At 39.7% G+C, this 27954-nt stretch overlaps 1 protein-coding gene across 3 annotated transcripts; it reads left to right on the top strand.

Moving 5' to 3' along the window:
• Nucleotides 1–54: 54 nt before the first annotated feature.
• On the top strand, nt 55–27954 carry LOC6572931 (lateral signaling target protein 2 homolog). Of its 3 annotated transcripts, none has more exons than XM_044007491.1 (5): nt 55–648; nt 23878–24018; nt 24085–24825; nt 24893–26148; nt 26225–27954. In XM_044007491.1, exons 1-5 carry the CDS (start codon nt 613–615, stop codon nt 27213–27215), a joined length of 3165 nt encoding a protein of 1054 aa, XP_043863426.1. In that variant the 5' UTR covers nt 55–612; the 3' UTR covers nt 27216–27954. The 3 variants fall into 3 exon arrangements, with proteins under 3 accessions (XP_043863426.1, XP_043863425.1, XP_032586017.1); XM_044007490.1 differs by having other exon boundaries at nt 24890–26148; XM_032730126.2 differs by lacking the exon at nt 55–648 and adding an exon at nt 23752–23778.

The following is a 27954-nucleotide window of genomic DNA, read 5'->3' as shown; positions in this document are numbered from 1 at the left end:
AATAAATATAGCACTTGGAAAGTTATAACAAAAAATTGAAACAAAAGCATGAGACGAAGCAATTTCAAATTATACATAAATTGTAAAATTCGATAAAGTGCATTTTAAAAATGCCCAAAAAGTGAAAATTCAACAACGCGAATGCAACAGTAGCGCACAAATACACACACATACACACAACACGTACAGAGCCAAGCAGAGAGACGCATGCATATGAACTTGTATTGAACATAGTGTGGCCAAGCAGCAAATAGAACCCGAGTACATATTGAGAGGCACACGCACGTACGCATACACAGCCCCACAGACAGACGACAGACCTATAGTTTCTGTGCTCTCTTGCATTTTTGCTTTTGTTTTGCTTGGGATTTTGTCATACGCGCCATTTCGTTTATGTTATTGTTGTGTGCGTTGAGTCGCGCGCGTTGGGCAAGGACGACAACGACGCCATCTATTGGAGCAAAGCGACGTCAGTTATTCATTTGACAGCCTTCTCCGTACACTGATTAATTGTCAACAGTGTGGGGCAGACAGGCGCAGGAGTGAGACGGTGGCTGGACGAACGTTCTAACAGCTGTTAAGCTGACAGTAACGGAACGGGACGGCTAGACCATGGATACATTTCGCAAGTGGCTAAACAAACCAAAGGTGCGTATGCAAACGGAAAGAATAAAAAAAGCAATAATAACTCTGATAACCTAATTTACATTACCCGCACTCACACACAAAGACATAGACATGCTGAGACATACATAGTTCTCTATTTATGTTGATAGTGAGCCTTATCATTTCAAATGTGACATTATATATGTATATGACAAAAGAAACAAAGTAGAGAAACAATGAAGTAGACCTGTAATTAATTGAGCAATAGCGGGAATGGTGTCAGCGCAGCGCGAGGCTGACAGCAGCAGTGAGCTGCGCTTCTGACGTCATCGATGTGCTCGTTGCTTTGGCCCTGGCTGCCTGAGAGACTCGCCCTCTCCTTCACACACACACACACACGACCAGCTGCGTTTTAACCGTAGTTTTTTTTTTTTTTTTTTTTTTTCATTTTCCTCATTCGTAGTTGGGTATTGTAATTGCCTGGCAGTGGGGTTTGTATGATTAATTCGCTGACGTTGGCAGAAGTTGGAAAACAGCCGCTGTAAAATCAGCATTTACCAACACAAATGCACAGACGGTTGCATTAACATGTGAAAAAAAAACTGCATACATTACCCACACTATACGAATTGGCAACATGTGCGGAACACAACACTTGCTTTATACAGCATACAAACACAAACGCAATCAAAAACAAATACAAATACAACAACAGTAGCGACCGTCAGTATAAGTTCGTGTTGTAAATTACGTACTACGTATAATTTTGATTCTGTTCTTGATTTTCATAAATATATATATATATCTATATATATATATATATATATATATATATATATATATATATATATATATATATATATATAGTACATACATACATATATATATATATATATATATATATATATATATATATATATATGTATGTATGTACTTATATATTATATATGCATATATATGTGTGGGTGTGTGCTCATATGTAATTCTCTCAGGCGACTTTGAATATGGCCGCATTGACTGGGAATTTTTGTTGTTGTTTCGCTGGAAAAATAAACTGGAATTTCCAATGGAGTACCCTTCTATTTAATATAAACAGTTCATGTCTAATTAGATAAATAATAAACCGGAATTTTCAATTGAAAACACTTCTATTTCATAAAGAAACCAGCTCAGGTCTAATTAGGTAACTACCGTTTTCAGATGAAAATTGAATTCCAATTACACTTTGGTTATTTTTAGCAATAAAAACATCACTCAAAATGAAACAAAATTTCCCAGTACGAATTCATCGAATTCTAAATTTAGGCGTACAACAAATCTCAATCGTCTGATGCGCAACACGGCGATGCCGCTGCGGTTGCCTGGAAGTGTAAAATGTCCCGTTATGTTTCGTGTTCATTTTAGATTGTTTTAAAAATAACGAATTTCTCTCTCTCTCTCTCTCTCTCTCTCTCTCCCCCCACGATACGACTTGGTTTATTTAAGTGTTGGATACCTCCCGTCCGCTCTCTTTTTGCTCTCAGATGCAATCGTACGTCAATCCATCAATCCGCTTGACGTTTTGATTGCCTCGCTGAACAGCCTGTGTTTAAAGTATGTAGGAAAATGTATTGAGTGAAATTAGAAACAATTAACTTGAGTTTTTGAAAAGAAAATCTAGCGAGGGCTCACTGTGCCAGCATCTGAAATGACTGACAATTGATGCAAACAAATGAATATCATACATATATGTACATATGTATATATTTTGTATAATTATTTACTTACATATGTATATAAATGCTCTTTAGTAAATCCCCTCAATAAACTGCAAATACTATACAAAATACAGTTAGATAAGATACATCTACGATTATCTAACAATATTATACGGTCAACTCATAGGGGGGACTACCCACAATTTAGGTCTCATTCCAAACTAATATGCCCCAAACATGCATGCATTTGATTTTAACGCGGCGAAGCATGGCTGAAATCTCTGCGGTTGCTTCCCATTTTCCATTTATCATTTACTCCAGTTTTACCAAATTTTTATAGTGCAATTTTCATGTGCTTTTAATTTAAAATTTCTACGCTTGCTGCACTACAATGCAATCAATTAATTGCAGTTATATACATACATATATAAATATATTTATTTATGTATCTATTCACATATATATCTGCACATAAGCCACTGGAAATGCACACAGTAATGTCTCGTGGAATTAATTTTTGTTCCACCCTTTCGCGCGCGCTCTTTCTCGCTTTGTTTTGCACTTAAATGTATACATAGATACATATGCATATATGCATGTGTGTATATTAAACAAATAAAATGAAGCAGTTTTTCAAGTTGCTTCACTTTCCGGTTGCCTCGTCAGTGTTGTTGTTATTGCAATTTCTTTTCTGCCTTTTTTTTGCAGTGTTCATTAACACACTTCTTTGTTGTTTGCCTACTCTTGCCTGGTGAAGCTCGTAAATAACGTTACGTTTAAGCAGCAGTAAAACAGCATTGAAGAAGAGTAGACCAAAAGACTGCTAGTGTATGAATGAAATAGAAAATGCTGCATAGTTATTTGCAGTCTATGTGCGCCTCCCACTTCCACTCATTCTCTTTCATTGACTGCACATGTGTAATCCGTCAGTGGCTGCTTCCTGGTGCCGTTATTGTCTGCATGTGTGTGTGTGTGTGTGTTTGGTTTGTTTGTGTGGCTTTGCGGCAACTTTCTTTTGTTTTGTCTCGCGATTCTGAGTGCAGATGCTTACTAATAAATTAAGGCAAGTGTGTCTGAGGTATGATTTCCTATATACTCAAGCGTATATATGTACATACATATGTGCGTATGTACCTACGTATGTATATACGAATGATCAAATAAATACACAGACATCGTTTTGTTTATTTAATCGTTTAATTCGCAGTCAAAGTAGCCAGATTTCTTAAGAAATTAAATTTTTTGCTAAGGTATTTTTTAGACAAAAAGAGGCAGCTGTAGCTATTTTTATAAATTTACAAAAGAAAATAAGCTGAAAATGATTTTAAAACGCTACGAATCTCCACAAAGCTTGAAACAATGGCAATCCACAAAGTTTGCCAGAGGGGCAATATTTTGAATAACCAGTCAATGTGCATTATGTAAGAGTCAAGAGGCCGGTTCAATGTGCACTGTACTAAAAATAAGACTTTTCATCTGTTTGCAATTCTATAGCTATTTTGGTATTGCTTGTATTCTATATACATATGTATATATGCAAAGTGTTTGAGGTGTGTTTACACGTGGCTTATTTATTTACCCATATAAATTTGTATTTAACTCAATTTCCGTATGTATATCTATAGATGATATACAGACCTATCTATCTATCTGATATCCCAAAGTCTTTGCACGCCTGCTACCTGTTGCTCATATAATTATGAAACACGGAATACGAACCAAGCGCAATTTGCAATTTTATTCAGCTCCCTCATTATCCATACTATACGTTTTTATATTGCTTTATGGCTTGTCTATTTTATTTGTTCATTTTTTTTTTTTCCTTTTTATGACATTTGAATTGTTCTTGGGAGATTTGCGTGTCGCCGACAATTGTGCGTCATTAACTCGATTGAAGTTGGCATTGAATTGTTTTAAGGCAATAAAATAATAACACAAAACTAGTTTTTAAAAGAGAAATCAGGCTGCTGTTGCTTTTTATAGGGTATTACAATTGGACAGCGCAGTTTCTACATAAAATATATAGATTATTTTAAAGCCTAATATTATTTAAAAATATAGCTATTGTCACATAGGCACATAAAAACAATATATAATATATAACAATATATATCTTAAAATATATATACCCATACATTTTAACTTTTCTACAATTATTTGGGTTTCTCTGCGGCCAGAGTGTGTCGCAAGGGTAAAGCACTTAAATGCGCCCATCAGCCCAAAGCGTCTGTTAAGGCATTTGGATATTGCCTTCTGAAATATTATTATTATATTATTATAAGAAATTGAATTATTATGAATTATTAATTGAATTATTATCGAAATTGTATAGGTTAAGTAATTGAAGCTGAACCACTGTACAGAGAAGTTGTTATTGTACGCGCTAGCACGGGAGTGTCGCTCTCCAAAAGATCGCTCTCTCGCTGCTCGCTGTTAGATGCGCATAGGTGCGCTCTCTACTGTGCAAGCTGCGCTTGCGTTCATGTTAAATTTAATAAATTCAGTACAAAATTGAACACCGGTGCCAGCACTTCGTATATTTCAGAGAGACCGCAAGTTGCTGTCTACTTTTTTTTATAAATATTATACACTGGCCATCGAAGGACCAGACTCCTTTTGGAAGGACATTTTTGGCGCCCCCGGGTGGACACTCTCTGGAATTGAAGGAAGCTGGATTATGGATTTTGTGGATAATCAGGGAAGTACATAAATACATAGAGCACATAGATGACCAAGTAATGCAAGCCATAAATAAATAAATGCATTACTTGAGACATACAAAATATTAATGTATGTACAATCTACGCCTATGTACATTGTGTTGAGCTTATTTCAAATTGAAATTTAAAAAAAAAAAATAAATAAAAATAATAATAAGGTGCATATTGACCTTTGATCTGCAAATAATTCAATCTCTATTGCCTCGCATAATCCAAGTTTTCTTTGGCGCCGCTAGTGTGTTACAGTTTTTTTTGCTCATTTTCGTCTCGCACTTTCGTTTTGCGCTTGCGCTCACAGCTCGCTCTCGCTCGCACATAAAAGTTCGTTCTCGCTTGCACAGATAATTGCGCTCTTAATTTACGCTCTTCATTTGCATGCGCGCTTGCAATATCGTTTGCACTCGCGCTTGCACTTATAGTTGCGCTCTCGTTTTACTGTCTCGCTTGCACATATTAGTGCGCGCTCACTTTGCGCTCAGTGCATACTCACTTGCTATATCGTTTGCACTCGCGCTTACACAGCAAATTTCGCTTTAATTTACGCTCATCATTTGCATGCGCGCTTGCAATATCGTTTGCACTCGCGCTTGCACTTATAGTTGCGCTCTCGTTTTACTGTCTCGCTTGCACATATTAGTGCGCGCTCACTTTGCGCTCATTGCATACTCACTTGCAATATCGTTTGCACCCACGCTTGCACACGCAGCAGCGCTCTCGCTTTGCGCTCAAAACGTGCGCTCGTCACTTGGATATATTTTCGCTCAAAACTTGCACTCTCGCTTTGCGCTCATTGTATGAGCTCGATCTGCAATTATATTTTGGCATTCATACCGGCGCGCTCTCGCTTATGAATGCATTGCACTCAGTCGCTCAACAGTCAAATATAACTCAATAGACCACTTGCCCAAATAGTCACTCAACATTTTGGTTGTTGTCTTCGCTATATCGTAACAGTCACTCAAGTATAGTTTAACACTGCCAGCGTAATATATTGAGATTTATTACGATCGCGCGCATTTGTTAACATTCTTGAATTGCTCTTCGCTTGTTGTCATACATTAAGTGAACTTTTATTTGTTTCGATTGAAATTGGTTTCAACTGAGCATCACTTATAGCATCATGACTAACAAGCGAGGAAAGAATAGGTCTATGGACGAGTCATCATCAGAGCGTGTCGAAGCTCTGTTGGCCGTTTACAAAAATGTTACAAACGACATAACACGCATTAATAAATCATTAAAAGATTACACTAAACCAGTAGAGCCATTTGAAATTGAATGTCGACTTGAGATATTGAACCGCTACTTAGAAAAGGCCTTTAAGACACAACAAGAGTTGGACGACATTAACGCAGATTTAGTGCCTCGGTCAACGTTAGAAGATTTGTGTGTATCGACAAAGGCACTTCTTATGAAGCGAGGTAGTGATAGCCAACCTAAAAGTGAGAGTCCCGCTAACTCTACAATGATTAGCTCAGTGTCACATTCTAGGAATCTACCGAATATAAAGCTGCCAAAGTTTAGCGGAGAATATTCGGAATATAAGAATTTCATTGGACTTTTTGAGAGTTTAGTCGACAACGAGCCAGGGTTATCAAATATAGAAAAGTTTAACCACTTGTTGTCATGCTTGGACAAAGAAGCATTAGGCACTGTCAAGGCATATCAGGTGACAGATGCAAATTATCCAAAAGCGTTAGCTGCTTTAAAAAATGTGTACGACAATCAGTGTCTCATATTTTTTAACAGCATTTCAAAACTATTTGATCTCCCACATGTCCGAACCGTCAGCATCATCTTTGCGCATGCTGATAGACTCAGTCCGTGCCATTTACGAATCTCTTTTATCGCTAGGATCTGATAAGCAGATTTCGAATGCCATGCTCATCCATTTGGTAATGATGAAAGTGGACGCTGGCACGCGCTCTAGGTGGGAAGAGAATCTTGACTACAATAAGCTTCCATTGTGGCAAGATTGTGAAGCTGCCTTGAACAGACGGTATCAGCATTTAAGTGCTGAAGACTCATCTGGTCCACGTCGTAAGGTAGCTCAGGATAATAAGAAAAGAATTGGGAAAACTTCTCTAGCTGTCGCTCTGCCAAGTGAGCCGCAGAGTCCCAAATGCGTGTTTTTGTAAAAAGAACGATCACTTCATTCACTCGTGCTCGTCGTTCGCAGCAATACCTTGCCAGAAACGTTTTACGTTCGCAAAGAGCTATCCGCTCTGTATAAATTGTTTGCGAACAGGACACTCAGTGGCTGCTTGCAAATCAGCCCACTGTCGTGTGTGCTCTAAGCCGCACCATACCATACTGCATAGATACAGCTCTGAAGCGGCTCAAAGTAGCTCAGCAGTTGTATCAGCAGTCCCTCGTGTCACTTCGTCACAGATTTCATCTGTAAATCACGCACGGATAGCCTCTGATCAAGTTCTTTTGGCAACTGCAGTTGTGAAGATAAAAGATCAATCTGGATCTTATCACTTAGCTAGAGCTTTATTAGATTCCGGCTCGCAAGTAAATTTCATAACTGAAGAACTGGCAAAACAGTTGAAATTAAAACGGCAAAGATCTGGGATTCAATTGTTGGGCATTGCTAATTGTCAGTCATCTGTTCGGCACAGCGTTCAAACTTCGATAGCGTCCCGAACGGACGACATAGAAATCCGAACAGACTTTGGTGTGTTACGTTCCATTTCGTCGTATCAACCAGAGAAGCACACTGAAGAGATCAAGGTACCTGATAATGTACAATTAGCTGATCCTCAATTCCACAAGCCGCAACGTATTGATTTGTTGCTCGGTGCTGATATCTTTTTTGATATATTAAGAGAAGGCAAAATAAAAGGATCCGATAACAACCCAACATTGCAATTGACTGCCTTTGGTTGGATTGTATCTGGTCGCTGCCGAACATTGAATGCAGCTACTAGTTCGTCGACTTTCATTAGCGTCGTAAACGACGACATAGCTATAGATTCAATAGTTCGCAAGTTCTGGGAGTTGGAAGAAAAGCCAAATACAATTAATTCGAATTTGTATACCCCAGAGCAACAACTGTGCGAGAAGTCATTTGTGGAGACTATTGGCCAAACTACCTCGGGTCGTTTCAGAGTGTCGCTGCCATTCAAATCAAGCCCACATTGTCTTGGTACGTCTTACGACACAGCCAAGCGACGATTTCTGGCCTTGGAAAGAAGAATGAGCAAGCAAGAAGACATTCGGCCAATGTATATTGACTTTATGAAAGAATACTTGGCCTTGGGTCACATGAGCCCAACTAACAATCAAATTCCGAGAGAGCCGCATTATTTCATCCCATATCAATGCGTGCTAAGACCGCACAGCGCATCCACTAAACTTCGAGTAGTGTTTGATGCCTCTAGCAAGTCCTCCTCTCAATTGTCGCTGAATGATCTACTCATGGTGGGTCCGACCATCCAGCCGCAGTTATGGGAGACTTTGCTAAGATTTCGACTTCGTCCTTGGGCTGCTACAGCAGACATCGCTAAAATGTACCGTCAAATTGAACTTGACGAGTCCCACCGCAACTTTCAACTTATTGTGTGGAGGGAAACGCCCACTGATCCGTTACAAATCTTTCGATTAAACACAGTAACGTACGGGACAGCGACTGCTCCATTCTTAGCAATTCGATGTTTAAAACATCTAAGCGACTTGCATGCTTCCACTCATCCAGCTGCTGCAAGATCGTTAGCCCGAGATTTCTATGTTGATGACCTGTTGACAGGAGCAGATAGCGTCGAAGAATTGTGCTTGTTGCATCGAGACTTGATCGCAATTCTTCAAAAGTTTGGATTTCCTCTCACAAAATGGTCGTCCAATTGTAAACAACTCGCAGCACAACCAGCTAGAAACGATATAGTTATTGGTCATCAAGAGGACACAAAAACATTGGGATTAATTTGGAATCCAATGAATGACAGCTTTAGATATTCCATGAACTGTCCAGTAGAAGTTCAACAGACCAAAAGATCCGTTTTGTCATTTGTAGCAAGGTTATACGACCCCTTAGGTTTGTTAAGTCCGATCGTAACTCGTGCGAAGGTCCTTTTACAGGAAATGTGGTTGCACAAACTTGGGTGGGATGACCAATTGCCTGTTCAAATGAGGCAAGAATTTGAGGCAGTAACTAGCTGTTTCTCAAATCTAAACTCGTTGCATATACCTCGTTACGTTGGCACACTTAAATCGAAAGGATGTCAAATCCATGGATTTGCTGATGCCTCAACGAGAGCTTACGGTTGTTGTTTATACGTAAGAATGCAAACAGATAAGGGTATCACTACCAGGCTGCTAGTCGCTAAATCTAAGGTAGCGCCCTTGAAAACAAAATCTGTTCCGCGGCTGGAGTTGTGTGCTGCAGAATTGTTAGCTACCTTATGGGATGCGGTAAGGAAAGTACTTGATTGTCCTATTAATCAAGTCACATTTTGGTCAGACTCTGAGGTGGTGCTTCATTGGCTGCGAATGCATTCATCTAGCTTGAACACATTCGTTGCTAATCGCGTTGCAACCATCCAAGAGTTGACAACTAATGTATCTTGGCGTCATGTACCAACGAAAGACAACCCAGCAGATATTGTATCTCGGGGATGTTCAGTTGAGGAGCTTAAAACATCATTGTGGTTTTGCGGACCAGGATTTTTAAAGCTCTCTGACACATTGTGGCCAGCCAACCCACAAATCACCCTATCAAAGGAGTTAGAGCTGCTAGAGAAGCGTAGAACTGCAATTACTATGATCGCGGTCGATGAGGTAGCAAATCCTATCGTACATCTTATTGAGTCAACGTCATCATTTTCTAAGCTAATCCGCATCGTTGCCTATATGTTCCGCTTTATCAATGGAAAACAAGAAAGTCATTCTTCACTTGTTCCTACAGCTTCTGAGTTAAGCTTCGCATTCCTTGCAGTTATATCTGTAATTCAACACATTGAATTCAGCGAAGAAATAAAGAAAATAAAGAAGTCAGTCGTGTTGCAACCGTCATTGCAAAAACTGACACCATTTTTGCACCCACATCAGCATGGCAGGCGTATGTTATGGTTGCTACGAGTAGGAGGTCGTTTATTGAAGGCACCATTAGCACATAATGCCAAATTCCCATTGTTGCTTCCAAAAAAATGTCGTTTCGTAACGCTTTATTTGGAGCATTTGCATCACTCTCATTGCCACGCCAATCCCCTAGTACTAATGGGCCTGCTTCGTCAGCAGGTTTGGCTGGTCAATGCTCGACAGGCTTGCAGTGCAGTAGTCCGAAAATGTGTACATTGTTTTCGCTACAAGCCGAAACTCTTATCCCAAATAATGGGCAATCTTCCCGCTGATCGCTTACATGGAAATAGGCCATTTGAGATCAGTGGAGTGGACTTTTGCGGTCCAATACTAGTTTCGCTGGGAATTCGGGGCAAATCGCCAGTCAAAATGTATATTGCCATATTTGTTTGCTTTACTTCGAAGGCAGTGCATCTTGAATTAGTCACCGATTTAACCACAAATTCATTTCTAATGTGTTTATCCAGGTTCGTTGGTCGACGTGGGCTTGTCCGGAAGCTGTACTGCGACAATGCCACCAATTTCGTGGGTGCTGCACGCACGCTGGACCTCAAAGCTACGTTCCATGGCAACACAGCGGACATGGAAATGTTTGCTGCGGAGCGGGGCATGGAGTTTGTATTCATCCCTCCTCGAGCGCCGCATTTTGGCGGCCTTTGGGAAGCGGCGGTGAAATCCGCCAAAGGTTTGCTGCTGAAAGCGATGGGCAGCGCTCGATTACGGCAAGACGAGGTGGCCACCGTGCTGGTCGAGGTCGAGGCCGTGCTCAATTCGCGGCCAATGGTCGCTCCCAGCAGCAACCCCAACGACGGCGAAGTGCTCACGCCAGGGCACTTCCTGATAGGAGCAACGCTCGTGCCGCTGCCAATCGCGTCCACAGAGCCAGTCGACGACGTCAAGCTGACACTATTAAAAAGATGGCAGCTGACATCCAACATCAAGCGTCGATTTTGGAACGACTGGTCAAGGAACTACCTGCTCAGCCTGCAGCAGAAGTCAAAATGGACGAAGGAGAGACAGAACATACAGGTCGGAGCAGTCGTGCTCGTGGGAGAGGACAACGCTCCTCCACAACAGTGGATGCTAGGCGTGGTGACGGAAGCCATAGTCGGAGGAGATGGTAGAGTGCGCGTAATTGTCGTTAAGACAAAAAATGGCACATATAAAAGGGCAATTCATCGCGTTGCACCACTGCCACTCCACTAATACACCATGTTATTGAAGCCCTGCGGCCTTTCAACGCGGCCGATGTTAAGGCATTTGGATATTGCCTTCTGAAATATTATTATTATATTATTATAAGAAATTGAATTATTATGAATTATTAATTGAATTATTATCGAAATTGTATAGGTTAAGTAATTGAAGCTGAACCACTGTACAGAGAAGTTGTTATTGTACGCGCTAGCACGGGAGTGTCGCTCTCCAAAAGATCGCTCTCTCGCTGCTCGCTGTTAGATGCGCATAGGTGCGCTCTCTACTGTGCAAGCTGCGCTTGCGTTCATGTTAAATTTAATAAATTCAGTACAAAATTGAACACCGGTGCCAGCACTTCGTATATTTCAGAGAGACCGCAAGTTGCTGTCTACTTTTTTTTATAAATATTATACACTGGCCATCGAAGGACCAGACTCCTTTTGGAAGGACAGCGTCCATTAACACAGTAAACTCTGCTTGCCACGAATTACGACTTTATGCCGCAAAGAAAAAAAACATGAACAGGCAAAATGGCAAACAATTACAATAAGCAACTACAAAGAAAAATGAAATTTAAAATTAAAAAAAAATAATAATAAAAAAAAAACATTTAACAGTCATTTTGACATAAATCTCTGTGGCCCCAAAGAAAGCCCACAATGCAAGAGATGGCTTTGATGAGAGAGAAGGAGATAGCAATAGATTGAGCGCTGTTACTTCGAGGTCGACAAAAAGGCCGCGACTGCCTGTTGAAAATTCATTTCGTAACGCTTTCTTAACCCAATAAAGAAAAAAAATCAGCAACAGCTACAGAAAATGGAAAACAAACTACACATAAAAATGAAAAAAAAAAGTAACAAATATAATTCGAAAAAATTGTATAAAGTTAATTTTGATGTTGAGGAAGTATGTAAATAAAATAGAATGCATTGAAATGAAATACCCAAGAGCCGTACCAACCGCGTACAGTTGCTAATTGTATAGTTAATATTGATAATGACAGTGCGACGACTACAAATTACGCACACAAATAAAAATTTCTGTCTCCATCTCTTTCTGTGTACACTGAAAGAAACAGAGTGGTCGTTGATCACATAATATTTTAGATATTTCGAGCTTACATAAAAACTCGCTCGCAAAAAACTATCAAATTACAACCCCCCACCACCCCCCCCCCAAGAAAAAAAAAAAAAATAAAAATAAAATAAATAAAACAAAATAAAGTAAAATAAATATAAATACATATATAAAATAAAATAAAAAGTAATGTAAATATATTTCCTAAATAAATATCTAAATATATTTCCACGTTAGTTGTAAGAAATATATAGAGACGTACTTAGATATTTGTTGCAGTGTATGTACTTAGTATGTATTAAGCAACTACGAATAGTCTTTATGAATGAGTGTGATGCTCATACGCACCGTTAAACCCCAACGATAGCGACTGCAACAGTTATCGTGTGTGTATATGTGTGTGAGTAAACTGAGCTGTGCGTGTGTGTGTGTGTGTGTGTGTTTGTCATCAAGTGAATGGCGGACGCGGTTTGTTGCGCGTGCCCACCAGCAGCAGCAATAGCAGCAGCAACAACAACAACAACAACTAACCTGTTCTCCATTGGCTCAACAAATTTGGGCCATATTGACATGTGCCACTGTTGACGCCGTCTGCTAACAACTTTTGCTCTGCACTCGTTTTAGTTGCCCCCATTTGTCGGTACAGCTCTGGCTGTAGCTTCTAGCAGAGGCCACAAAAAGCTCTCTCAAATATTACGACACACGGACAGATGCACGCATTTGATTGAGGCAAATTCATGTGTTTTTGAGTGAAAACACTTGCGAGATCGTTTAAATTAATTCTCTCCGTTTGTGCTAATCCCCGCTTTTATCTGTGAAACGTATTTTGCTTAACCATTTTATTTGTTCAATGAAATCTTAAATCAAAGAGAGAGAGAGAGAGAGAGACGGAGACTCCGGATAGATCACTAAGAATGTTTTGCATTGAATAACAGATATAATATATAACCAGGAAATAAATAGATCTTGATTTATGTTGAAATAGGTCTTAACTATAGATTATATTAATAAAATATATTTAACAAGTTAGACTTTTTTTGTATCGGGACAAGCTGTACAATTATGAGATTTCTTATCTATATAAACATTTTGTGTAAGATTAGACAAAAACTGGGTCGCATATCAATCAAATGTATCAGTTAGGGTATTTAATATTCGTCGAAGGCTAATCAAATTCAACTCAGAGCTCAGGGCTTTGTTCGGAAAGCAAGTAAGAAATTACGTATTTGCGACTTTTCCACTGGGAACTATGAAAATGAATACACAATTTGTTAATAATGTATACCGACACATACACTTCCGATAAAGTGTGTGTGTGTGTGTGTGTGCCTGTGTGTGAGTGAGTGTAGTTAATGCGCTATTTAGAGTGCCCTTTGTGGCGCATACGGCCCAAGCTGTAATAAACAAGTCATAACCGCAGTGGGCATTGATGAATTGATAAATTGTTCAGCTTATTGAGTGACTGAGCGTTTCGGAAAATGTATTGCACATAAGACGCTTATTTACAACAACAACAACAGCAGCAGCCACAAATTAACAGAGTGTGAACATTTAATCGTGAATTTACGAGCTACGATTGACGGGTGAAAATATTAAGCTATGTGCAGAGCCTTGGCCGTTAATTGGCTTGTCCGCAATTTGTAGGCATAATCTACATAAATCTCGTAAATAATGCGATAATGCAAGGTACGAAAGCTGTTGAGTCTCTGGGAGAGATTGTTAACTTTGCTTTCCTATTGGATAACTTTTCATGTCATTTTCACGAGTGCCTCCAAGAGAGGTGTTCGATCTGACAAAAAGTAAAAGGGATAAAATACAAATGAAAATATTGTGTAACAATATGAAGATATTGTTAATTATAGCTAAGACGATATGGCAACACGTTTTAATGATTTTTTTTTAATTTGCTAATCAATAACGAAGCTTGTATAAGAAAATAAATAAGTTAAGTACAAAACTATTTGTTGAGTTGCTCTAAAAGTTTTACGGTTTCAACGCTGCAACGATCTGGCAACACAATTTTGTTTAATATGCGCTATTATAGAAGTCTTACAGATTTTTGCTGGCTATTTGTAAAATATTTTCAATGAGCACGTCAATTTTTCATGTTTAGCAGCGATCTGGCAACACGTTTTGTTAGTTGGATAATTTTAAAAGCTATAATAGCGATCTGGCAACGCTCGTTAAGTTGAGTTCATCAGACTATTCCTATCGTAGATTACAAAGTGTTTGATTTCTACCACAAAGCACAAAAACCTATCAGACTTTGAAGTTACCGTGCGCATAGGCAACGCGCTTAGATTCTAATCAGCTTATCAGCGCTCTCTCATATCACCGGGCATTTCACTCAGACAGCTTTGTCTGGTTGGGACTGCACACGTTACAATCTAGCACTACATTTGCCATATGGCATATGGCTAAGAAAATAAATTTTTCTTCTCTCTCTGTCTGTCTGTCTCTTTCTCTCTGACTGCTGCATCCTCTGCAGGTGGCATGGCGCAGCGTTGTCTGCGCCAATATGTCAATTATTACGTTTACGGTTTACGTGCTGACAGCAACATTTTCCAACCAAAAAACTTTGCAGATATATTTATATATAAATATATCTGTGTATTTATGTATTTGTATGTATAGCCAAGCGGACCGCTGACCATGTGCAATGGGAAAAGTAAAAGCGGTGAAATTTTCACCATTCACATCGAATTGATCTCGTCGCATCGTCGTTTGCGTCTTCGTCGTCGTCTGCATTGCGAGCAGTGCAATGCACTGGCCGTCAGCCAATCTCCTACTTTCGAATAGCCATTGTTGCACTGACACTCACACTAGCACACGCACACACATTTATTACCTAATCCCCACAAGCCGCTGAGCCGAAGCCTAGGCTAGCCGAGAGTCTGCCCTACAGAGAGACCCGCTTATCAACAGCTTTAGGCGTCAACTGTTGCATAAGACCACGCGCAGTGCCCGGCATATCAATGAGATGCGAAAGCCTATGGAGGAGGAGGAGGAGCTTGGGGCTGGCAGGGGATTTGAGGGTAGCGGCTCCATTTCGAGCTGTGAAACTGGAACTGCACACACTAAAACCCGACTCGCCTGCTAAACTGAACTGAGAATCGCACTGGTTATTCAATTAGCGCGTCGTCACTTCCGAGTGCGGACGGACAACGCATATCGAATGATTAAACGTTGCGTCTCTTGCACTCTAACCTCATCAAACGTGAGGCTTAACAAAAAGATATTGTTAAAAAAATAACAACTGAAAAAAAAATGGAAAAAAGTGAAAGCGTTTGCGGTTTATCTTCAATGAAAGACAGACAGTGGCGCCTACTGACGACCATAATGCGTTGCTTTATAGCCAACGTAGATCCGTGGGCAGCCCCTGAGCTAGTTAATGTTTGGTTTAACCCGGTTTTTATGATTCCGACTTGCAAATCTCTAGAGCGAAAATTTTCCTTGGATGTGGATTGTTGTATTGTTGTGGATTGTTTTATGTGATGAGTACAGTACGACTAGTAGATACCCTGAACACTATTCTAAATCTTTGCACTCAGCGCAAAAAGCTACACAATAAGTTTGCTTATGCTGTATTCAAGCTTAGTTTCAAAATATTCGATAATTAGAAAAAATAAACTCGCACTGCGTATGCTTACCATTTTATATAGTACATAAATATACATCTAAAATTGATTGAATGCCAAGATCGACTCAGCTCACCGTCTTCATCAATAATATATGCGTACAGTAAGGCAAATAGATATATATCGGATAGATAATAGACATATTCTTTTATATCTGAAGTTTTCTTCACCTTCTTCTGCCTGTTATTCACAAAAATAGTAATAATACAAATTAAAATTATATATTTTATATTAATTATATATAATTTTATAATTATTACAATAAGTAAGTTTATTTTGTATACTAGATATTCGAATAGAATGATTATAACAATATACATAATTCTGATTATAGTATGTATAGTATTACGTCTACTTTTTGGTATGTGAATCTGATAAAGCATTGTGGATTACAATTCGTTGCTTTCCTATAAAGAAAATTCCAGAAGACGTTATAAGTTGATAATTATATAAAGTATAAAATGCAAGCGATAAGAAATAACTGTGAGATATGTGTTTAGTATATGACTATATATTATATATCGAATATAATATATTTTTTAAATTTAGCAATTCATGGAGATAATACGAGCTATTAACAATATTATAGAAAAGTTTTATATAGTGTACTCTTCAAGTTTTAAATAAAACTAGATTTATATATAGGCAGCCTATTTAGGGAACCCTACTTTAAAGTAAATCATTTACTCTGGTAAATCTCCATGAAACGCAGCAGCCGCTCATTAATTTGTTGTTATTTTTCATTGACCAAATGGAAATGGGATTCAACAAATGACATAAGAATGATGGAGGTGTTGCATCAACTTGCGATTCATGAATATGTAATCGTGTCAGCCCAGTTGTAATCGACCCAAACGGGGCGCCTCGCGTATCGCAGCTCGTCTATTATTATCCAATTTATTGGAATGGCTTTTATAGTCGTTCGTGTTTGCTGGGCCAGTTGTCGCCTCTTCCGCATTAGTTTTTGTTTGTTTTGCTCTCTCTGTCTCTCTTGCTCTCCCTTGTCATCTCTCGCTCTCTTGCCGTATGTAAATGTGGCGTTTTATTTGTTAACAAACTGAATAAATTTTAACAAAATGAAATGTGTTATTTTTTTATTTTTGCGGGCGTTGCCACTTTGTTGAAAATGCTCATCAAATAGAAGCTAAATCCACGTTTCAGTGGATTAACTTCCGTTTTATTACGCACCGGAATCAGCAAATTCCTGTGCTGCGAATACCAACACGAACTTGAATATTTGCATTTATATTTCGGCAAGTTGAATGCACTCATCAGCCAGAGGCAATGCATTACAAATTGCCCGGAAATGAAGTGCTTAAGTCCATTCGTTTTGTTTATGCCCTTTTATAAAGCGTATGATAATTTTTTGACGCTGACTGTGAGTATCCCTTGATTATATAGATTTGTATACGAGTGCCTTTGATGACCCTGATTATATAGATGCTTGTATCAGTGTCTTTGATTGTCTTGATTATATATTATTATATTTGTTTATCTTTCTGTGTGCTTCTATTCAGTTCAATAATTATATTAAATCACCCCTCATTTCTCTCAGTCGAATCTTTATTTTAATTTGTTTTCTTTTTGTTTCACGCCACATTGTCTTTTATTAATTCCGCTTTTGTACATTTCTGTCTTTGTTTTTGCAATCAGAATCGAAATGTATAAAAGATTTCCCTTTTGTTCATCATTTGTGTCGTATGGAACAGTAGCTAACTCAGTGAATGAGTAACTGTTGTGCACTGATGCATTTATATGTGTATATACCATATGTATATGTATGTATTGAGAGATTATCATTTTATTTATATAATTCAGTTGACCATGACTCACATTTTGGCGCCTCATTAAATTGCGCTCATTTCCCTTGCTTGGGGCCCCATGAATCCCCAATTATCGGCACCATTGCCAAAGGCGACAATTTCACAATCCGAAGTTCAATAAAAATTCGTGCAGTGCCTGTTTATCGAAAGTGAAAATAATTATTCAATTACATATAGATGCGTTATATATATATTTTATATGCATACATTATATATTTAATTCCATTTGAGTTGGGCTTGCGTGTCATCTAATGCCAGTTAAGCTAATTGCAAAGCAAACTTAATGCCTCGAAAGCTCTCAGTGAGCACAAACGCAATTAGATACAATTAGCCGAGCTATAGCGCCTATATAGCCATATTTATATAATATATGTAAACGTTATAGCCAATTCTATCAAACGCTTCTGGGGAAAAATGGGCATAAATATCCCTTATGCATTTAATTTCGATAAAAAGACCATATGTGTTTGCTATGATCAAAAGTTGATAACTTAAAAAAAAAAAAAAAAAAAAAAAAAAATGAAAAAGACAAAAATATAAAAAACAAATAAAATATTGTTATTATCACAAAATTTTGCTGGTTGCCTATTTTATATATAGAGAGAAAAAAGAATAAATACTTCGATTTCAGTTTTAACTAAGGCCTAAAGATCATGTATGTAAGTTTTAGCCAGTCAAAGCTAAAGCTGTTTCAATTACATTTTTTTAAGAAAGTCTCGTTATATTAAAACGAAAAAATTGTAACTTTTTTGAGATATAAAAGACATGGAAAAATACCTTCACAAAAGTCTAATCCAATTGTTGTTTACTTGATTTCATTTAATTGTATTTGTGCTCTATTATTATTTGAGATAAATAGTATAATTTGTCATTCAATCAAACAATTATATGTCCATTAAATACAATTACAAGATTCTGTAAATATTTATGAATTTTTGACGATTAAAGTTTTCCATTGAAATAGGGATTTAACTTTCTATAAATGAAATAAATTTAAAAAAATAAATAAATAAATAAAATAGGAAGCTTTCTTTATTATATATTTCAAAATATAAATAATATTTTAATAAATTTATGTATTACTAATATATAAAACAGATTGATAATATTTTGTAAGCTCTATTTATGCCATTTGTTAATAATGAGAATTTCATCTTATTCTGTTTCAACTACAATCAAATATATGAAATATTCTTACTTGCGACGCCATATTGTTTGCTCTTTATTATTTAGTTTTTTAATTTAATGGCAAACAAGCATTAAATCTAGACAAATGCTAAATTATCTCTGATTGGCGTTCGTCAAGTGTTCTGTGACGATTTCTATTGAGGTGTTTACCTAGTTCTTTGTTTTTGTCGACTATAAAGGGGAACCAATACAATCATAGGCGGCTGTAGCTATCTATATGTATACTATATAGTATAGTGGCTGATAAGTGTCGGCAATTAAGGTGAACTTGGGGCCATCTAGAACAGCTGTTAGTTGCTTGATAATATTCTCACCGTTTCGCCGCTCTATTAAATTTGACACTATTCTAGTTACAAATTGTGCAGCAATTAGAGTCAATTGATAAATCAATCAATAGAAGAAAGCATATGAAAATGTCAAAGCTACCTCTGCCTCTGCCACTGCTCAAATTGCAAATTGCCAATTAACCGTGGCAGGTGCCGCATCCAGGGATGGAGGAGCACAAAATGTATTTAATTTCTGTTATAAAATCGTTTAGATATAAGCGAAATACATATATGTATGTATATAATCGTGCTCATCAGAAGGTCATGCCTTGGGGGTTAACATTGGGTCTCCACCTCATTCACAATAGCATTCCTGTTATTATTATTGTTGTTGCTGCTTCTGTGTTCTGTGCTTTCAATTGCTAGCATTCTCTTATTTCCCAATTGATGAACCGATTCTGATTGAGTGCCAGAAAAGATGCGACCTCATGGCGCGTATTCAATGTCAAGTGCGTCCATAGATAGCAAATTGTTGTTGTTAAGGAAATCGGAATCGCATTCGGAGTCGTCATCGTCATCGGCATTGTCATCGCAGTCGTCACGGGCGCCACACTGCACACAAGTGCAATTAAGTTTACGTTTGGTTTTCCAGTCAAGGTTAAAGAAAATATAAAATACTATTTTCTTTTATTTCCAAGCCTGTCCGTTTGCTTCCTCGTCCTTGCACCGGGCCAAGGATCTGCCCTCAGTTGCCTGTTGCTGCGGCGAGGTCGTTCCTTGTGACGTCAACACAGCTGTCCTTAACAACTGCTGTTGCCGTTCTCCAAAATACAATTATCGTCTGACGTTTTTAGGATTGCTTTTAGGATATGAGGACATATGCCCTTCACAACTGGGGTAGATTTTTTTTTTGTGTTCATGAAAATTGTAGTTGGAAAATACATACATATATTATCAAATGAAGTATATGTAAGACGTTATATAAAATATAAATGGTTGTAGGTTTAAACCTAATCCATAAATAGTAATCCTAACTCCTTTAAGAAGTTTCACTTCTACTTAAATTTCTTAATATAACTGCTATTGAGTTCTAAATAACTTTCATAGGAACATTTTGTTCGGGCTTACAGGGAATACCTTATACTCGTATCAAAATGCAATCTCACACCCTTAGCCCGCATGCCCATACAAAAACTTGCCACAATATGAGCTTCCTATAAGTTTACTATAATTGTTGCAGTAATTGTGTTTGTTTATGTGTGTATGCGTGTGGACTGTTATCAGAAACATTCGATTCATTTACTTACACTTCCATTATTTCTTTGCTTTTTGCTGTTACTGAAATACGAAATACAATCAAACAAATTGAAGCAATAAGTCAAAATTTATTTACAGAAAAAACATTGAAATATACAGAAAATATTAAACATAAAAAAAAAATTAAAACTAATTTTAAAAAAATTATTTAAAAAAAAAAATAGAAAAAAAATTAAAAAATATATATAAATAAATTTAAAAATATATTAACTTATAGAGTATATGTATGGGAAAGCTAAAGTCCGTTTTTTTTAGTCCTAGTTACATGGACTTCATTTAACTTTCAATAATTTATCACATTCCTGGATGTTTGTTTATTTGTAAAAGTCAAGTAGCTGTATCATTTAAATAAAACTTAACATAGCTTTGGCCCCTTATCTTGTTTACTGGAACCGGCAACTTGCTTACTAGATGCAAACCGTCCCGCATTAGCTATGCATATGGGGAATACCCGTAATAATCGGCTCTCGCGCAGCCAACTTAAGAATTAGTTATATAGAGTAGTGCTGCCAGAATACAGAGAAGTAAATTTTAAAGTAAATTATAAAGTAAGCAATATCTTTAGAAGTTTATAATTAATATTTAACCCAACAACTCTTCTGTTTCTTATTCGAGTTGCAATTAACGCGAGCATCAATAATGAATTTATTAAACTTTGTACTATCAGCACTCATTACAAACATATGTATTTATAATTTATTGTATTCACTCGTGTCTCCTTGATGGCGCCTTAATCGGCTTACAGCCTTAGCCTTTCTGGCTAAGAGAACACACTTGGCATACTTAATTAAACATTTACGTTTCGCTCTTTGTTGGGCTGCCTTTTAATTACATTTTGCGCATTCGTGCACTGAAGTGAATGTAAACGTTAAGTGCAATTAATTAATTAATTTTAGATGAGCTGCGGGGCAGAGGCAGAGGCGGGGGCAGACATCAAGGTCGGTCATTGGCAGTAAATGAAAGTCTTGGCTTTTCGATGTACGCACTTAATCAATCATATTTGATTGATACGCGTTGTTCGTGTAGTGCCATGTCTCTAAGCATCAAGCAAATGGCCATAATAAATCTGGTGCTAAGCAACAAATGGCCGATCAACTGCAAAGTCGCTTTTATTCGCTTTGGCCAATAGCTGAGAGCAGATGGTGTGAGAGAGAGCCAGAGTGAGAGGCAGAGCGAAGAGCGCGAGAACTTAAGTGTGCGAGCGTGTGCGAGTGTGTGTGAGTATGTGTGTGTGGCGACAGTCATTGAACTATTTACTCACGGCCTTGCATACATAAATACTAGACATAATGCTCATACCTAAAACATGGCCCCAAAAAGAACCGAACGCTAAAAGACCTACACATACACACACACACACAGCAAACACAAATACACACACATAGATTGTTTCGCTTATTGCACGTTTAATTGTTGTGTAAACAAATGGAATTGCCACATGTTGTAGCAACAACAGCAAGAGCAACGACAACAACAAAAACGACGCTGACGTCGGCATTGAGTTTTGCTTCGCTTTCAACTCAATATTATTATTATTATTATTATTATTATTATTATTTTTTTTTTTTTTTATTCAAGTTAACTTCGGTTTATACGTTTTCCATACCTATGCCACACATTCATCGATTCGCGTGTGATTCATTTTCCTTTATACATACATACATACATTTGTATGTATGTACAATTTTTTATGATTTTGTTTGTTTTGGTCATTCGCTGGCGTTCACTGAAAAACTAACTGTTGTTGCTGTTGCTGTTGCCCTCCTGTGTTTCCCTTAAAGCGTTTTTATTATTTTTGCTGGCATTTTTTTCTGTACGCAAAACTTTTGCAATTGCTTTGGCCGCGCCCCGCTTGCTCACCGCCCTCCTGCCCACTCGTGCTGGCTTGTCGAACTGCGCAGTTTGTGCGGAGTCAACGCTTTTTCGACGTGTTTGCCTTTATAATAAACACATTTCGTATATTTCTGTTTCCTTCCAACGCATTTAGCGTTTAAGCTGCGCTGCTCTCGGGCGCGTTTTTATTTCATATTTAAACAGATCACAAATGCATAAATAAAGCAAAAATATACATACATACATACACATACAAATATGTATGTATGTAAGGGGAAGAAAAGGTGCAAAAGCAAAAGTTAAACAAGTTCAGCTGCCGTTAACTTGATAGCTAACAGAGCGAGCGAGATAGAGCGATAGAGGGAGCGACAGAGACAAAGCGAAAGAGAGCTAAAGAGAACGAGCAAGTTTAAAGCTTTTTAGTTGTCCAGCTTCAAAATAGCTGAATATTTTATTTATTTAATTAGCGTATTTAATTAAAAAGAATACAAACCAAAAATCGAATGCATCGAACATCACTTTGCCTAGAAAATTAGATTTATTTATTTGTACTTTTTACTTTGAGTATGGATGGCGCAGTTCAGCTGTTTACTATGATTTATACACAAAGAGCGTAAGAAAGAGAGAGATCTGGAAACATCTAGAGATAATGCTAATAGGTGTCGCTTTGTTTTCTGAATCAGCATCTTGAGCAACAGTGATCACTCGCTATGAATACATCATTTGTAATACTACTGCTTCATTCAATGATAAACGTAACTCATATGCTTTAATCAGTCTATATTGTTTAATCTAAGAGTTTGATAGAGTTATTCTGACGAAGCAATTATTTAAACGTAATGAAATTAATAATAATATAAACTTAAAGTAGCTCTAAATGCAATATAATATATTTAATCATTAGCAATTTCAATACAGCTAATTAATTTAAATAATATCAAGCACTGGGCATGGTGTAATATTATTGTAGATAAGTCCCTCAGATCTCGAGAACTACAAGACTTAATGAAAGGCAATTTTGCAATTTTTGTTTCTTTAATCCCATATTTTTGCAATAATGTAATATAACTCTATAATATATGAGGCTGTTTTTTATGTCAGTAAATTGTGACAGCGCAAAGCAATCTCTAAGACATCAAGTGTATCTACATCCGCCGATATTGTTAATCATATCGAACGTGCACTGTGTGCATTTCGCGTGCAAGATAGTGGGGCAGTCGGTAATATCGCCACTTACCGAGTTACTCACCTTAGCTGCGTTTGCTCCATTACGTGATGAAGTGCTTGTGAAATGTTATGGATTGGCAACGCAGCTGGTCAATGGCATGAGTGTGTGTGTGTGTGTCTCGCTTAGTCATCGAGTGTATCCTGTACCATTTATAAACAGACCTGAAGCACCCTCATAACGAATGTTTGTTTTCATCTACTGTTTGCAGGCTGATGACAAATCCTTGCTGGCACGCTTCTACCATGCCGATCGTTCGTTGACCGCCGTGGCTAGTGAGCTGGACAGCTTCGATGGACGCGCCGAGCCGGATCGTTGTACGCGTCTGGTTAGCAGGCTGCGACAGAATCAGGTAAGTGTGCCTTTCATTCCCTATTTTCCCTAGCTTATCCATAACTAACGGTATTGCATATTGCAGGACAAAGTGCTGGCCATAACAAATTTGATTATGGAAGAGCTGCTGGGCGACGAACGAGACCCGCGCGCCTTTCGCGCCAAATTCCCAGAGGAAGTGCTGCAGGATAACCTGGCCGGGCAACTGTGGTTCGGTGCCGAGTGCCTGGCCGCCGGATCGTCCATATTGAACCGGGAATCCGAAAGCAAGGAGATGCGTCCCCTAGCGCAAGCCGTTACCAAGAGTCTGGGCAATGTGCGCGTGCTGCTGCGTGATCAATGCCTGCGCAACAATGTGCCCAACAGCAAGACTTTGCACCTGGACTTCAACGACTCAACCACCGAGCAGCTGTACGAGAGCCTGAAGATCTTCGATCATCTGTTTGCCGAGTTCGAGCTGAGCTACGTGAGCGCCATGGTGCCCGTTAAATCTCGCCACGAATACGAAATGCAGCAATGGATCGGTGTGCTCTTCTCGGAGACGCTGCAGCGTGCCCTCAAGATCGGGCTGCTCGAACAGGAAATGGTGGATGCGTTCGATCCGGGCCTCATGTTCTCCATACCCCGACTGGCTATCGTCGCTGGGCTGGTTGTCTTTACCAAGGGGCCGCTTAATATGGATATGCCGGGCGATGAGCTCTCTGAGATGTTTCGTCCGTTTCGCACAATACTTATTAAGATCCGTGATCTGTTGCGCAACCTCAGCAAACAGGAGCTGCATCAGCTGGAGAAGTTGCTCTGCACGAATGAGGAGATCAATACGAACGTAAGCATGGGTCTTCGAGTTTTCATTCTCAACTTGTATCTAATGTTTTATCTTAATACATTAGCAGGTGCCCTTGGGCTCCAGCAGCATTGAGGCGCCCAGTCCTGAGCATAACAACACCTCCAGCAGCACCAGCAACAACAATAATAATAATAATAACAACTCCAGCAGCAGCAGCAGCAGCAGCAGTGGGAGCGGCAGCAATACAGCGAAAACCAGCACAAGTAGCACGCACAAAGCCGTGGAACGCCTGGTGGATCATCGCAACAACAACAGTAGCACAGTAGCGGGTGCGACCCAACCGTCAACTGCGCGTTCTCCGTCCATGCTATCGCTGTCTGCGGGCAGCACACCCACAGCCTCACCAGCGCCTTCGCCCACGCCCTCGCACTCCATAGCATCCACTTCGTCGGCGGCAACAACGTCCACCAATCCGCCAGCGAATTGGAGCGATTATGACGAGGACGATGAGGACCTGGAGGAGGAGGTGGGCATGCTGGACAGCGATGAGGACGACTTGAATGATGATAGCGATGATGACATCGAGGTGGACGAGTATATTGAGGCGCAACTGAAGGCGATTGTGGCAGCTGCCGACTGTGCCTCTGGCTACCTGATACCCAACACAAATCTGGGCAATCTTTTCCAGGCGCAGCAGCTGCCACTCACGGACAACTTCGTGGCCAGCGAAGACGATGAGTTTGGCAGCAATGCGGCAACGGAACGTCAGCAGCAGCAGCAGCATATGGACGAGCTGCAGCCTGGGGACCAACAACAGCAGCAGCAACAGCTGCAGGATGAGCCGAGTACGAGTGCTGCCATGTTGGCGGCACAGCGCACGCTGCAGCGTCTCCATTTGCCCAGCAGCAGCAGCGAGAACGAGCAGGCGCCCAGCAGCAATCAGCAGACGACAATCAAGACGCCAAATGGCAATCAGTCAATGCCCAACAGCAGCAGCAGCAGCAGCAACCACAACAATAATCGTCATCGGCACAGTCACAGTCACAGTCACAGTAGTCACCATCATCATCATCACCACCGCCACCATCATCATACCCATCCCCATCATCAGCAGCAACAGGAGCAGCGACTTCAGGCAGCTGATCATCACCATCATCATCATCATCATCATCAGTCGCATCCACATCGCATAAATCGCAGCGCACGCAAACGTTGCAGCCAGGAGCACTGGGAGTCCACAGCTAATGCGGAGCAACCAGCACCAGAGCAGACCCCGGGCAGCGCCGATACCAGCAATGCCTCATCGTTCTCCGACGAGGTGTCGCTGGCCATGCGTAGCACAACAGCGCGTCTGAAGTTCAAGTGAGTAGACTGCAGTAGCTGCTATGATCATTAACCTTCTATATTCTAATCCCTATCCATATCCATCCTTCTGCAGAAGCACGGAGAATCTGTTGCATCGTCTGTTTGTCTGTATTGCTGGCGTCGCCGATCAGCTGCAGACGAACTTTGCCTCTGATCTGCGCCAGATATTGCGCAGCGTGTTCCTTATAAACATGTCGTCGTCCCAGGACGAGGACATTGATATACCCGAAAAGACAAAGGAATCGGAACTATTCGAGTTTCGTGCCTCTGAAAATGATGTGATACAGGAAAGCGCCGGCTCCAATCAAAGCATTTACTCAGCCGAGGAGGTCAATCCGGAGCTGGACAATGTGTTCAACAACACCAACGCAGCTGTCCGCCACTCAGCGGGCGCGGCGATGCAGCGCAACAATACGATAGATTTGGCCAGTGGCAATAACAACGGCAACTCAAATGCCGCGGCACGCAACCATGTGGCACGCAGTCGCAGCTTGGGTGACCAGGAGGCAGCCGGCAGCGGCACGAGACAGGATGAACAGCGACAGCAGCAGCAACAACAACAACAGCAACTGCAGCAGCAGCTGCAAATGCAGCGACAACGCAATAATTCCGTCGGCAGCAATTCACCCTCTAGCGCCTCCTCCTCTAGCTCCAGCTCGGAGCACAATTCGCCCATTAGCACGCGCAGTGGCAGCCGAAGGCGGCTCCACAGCAATTCGTCCATTGGCACCACGTCGACAATAACACCAAGCACAGCAGCTGCAACCGCAACCACCATGTCGCCGCCTGCCTGGATACCCGATGGCAAGGCGCCACGCTGCATGTCCTGCCAGACGCCATTTACGGCCTTTCGGCGGCGTCATCATTGCCGCAACTGCGGCGGCGTCTTCTGCGGCGTCTGCTCCAATGCATCCGCCCCGCTGCCCAAATACGGCCTGACCAAAGCTGTGCGAGTCTGCCGCGAATGCTATGTGCGCGAGGTGCGCTCCTCGCGGCAGGCGCCGGCGCAGCCATCGCAGGCGCACGGCCAGGCGAGCAGGCCGCAGGCAGCGAGCGCATCTTAGGAGTGGCCACTGGCGCCACCAACGCCGAGACCAAAAATGTGCCCCACACCAAAATTGGAGCCCGACCAATGGAAGGAAAAGCAAAACTGTGAAACGCAATCGTTGTCAAAATTGTTTTCGTTTTTTATACTTTATATACACGCGCAACAGATATCCAATTCCCAGATAAAAGAAGAGAAATGAATCAGATACATATATAACTATACACAGTGGTGTGTACAATTTATATATGTATGAATAGAAATGAACCGATAAATTTATTATTTTAAACAAATTGACCAATCGAGCGTCGTTATCCAAACTGTACAATAAAGCTTCGATCTATGTATTATACGCAACTATCCATGTAACTGTATATGTATGTATACATATATACTATATACTAATTGTAAACAAATGCTTTCAGCTCATATCATATATATCAATGCAACACATAACACACACATATATATAAATGTATGTCTATGTCAGATAATGGCCTGCATTTCAAATAGATATATTTCGGTTTTGGGACTGCGCTTAATTGAAATCGTTCTGTCACGTTTAAGATCTAGATCTAGATTATAAAATGTATATATATTTTTGTAGTATGTGCAGCAAACTGAGCAGAAACAATAGACATAAATTCTAGCGAAATTTTGCAAAAAACAAGAAGAAAAAAAAAGAAAACATTATTGTGATTTATTGTTATTTATATGCCCTGATGTTTCAGCTCTATGCAATTTAATCAAATCTAATA

The sequence above is a fragment of the Drosophila mojavensis genome, unplaced genomic scaffold, assembly GCF_018153725.1.
Source record: "Drosophila mojavensis isolate 15081-1352.22 unplaced genomic scaffold, ASM1815372v1 contig_16, whole genome shotgun sequence".
In the NCBI taxonomy this organism is placed as follows: Eukaryota; Metazoa; Arthropoda; class Insecta; order Diptera; family Drosophilidae; genus Drosophila; species Drosophila mojavensis.
This window is presented reverse-complemented; position numbering and strand designations above follow the sequence as displayed.

Bases quoted from the DNA above. Each gene is read 5' to 3' on its own strand.
- LOC6572931 (XM_044007490.1), top strand. From the start codon at position 613: ATGGATACATTTCGCAAGTGGCTAAACAAACCAAAG. The intron at 24,826-24,889 runs GTAAGCATGGGT...TTAATACATTAG, and splicing joins ATGAGGAGATCAATACGAAC to CAGGTGCCCTTGGGCTCCAG. The intron at 26,149-26,224 runs GTGAGTAGACTG...ATCCTTCTGCAG, and splicing joins ACAGCGCGTCTGAAGTTCAA to AAGCACGGAGAATCTGTTGC.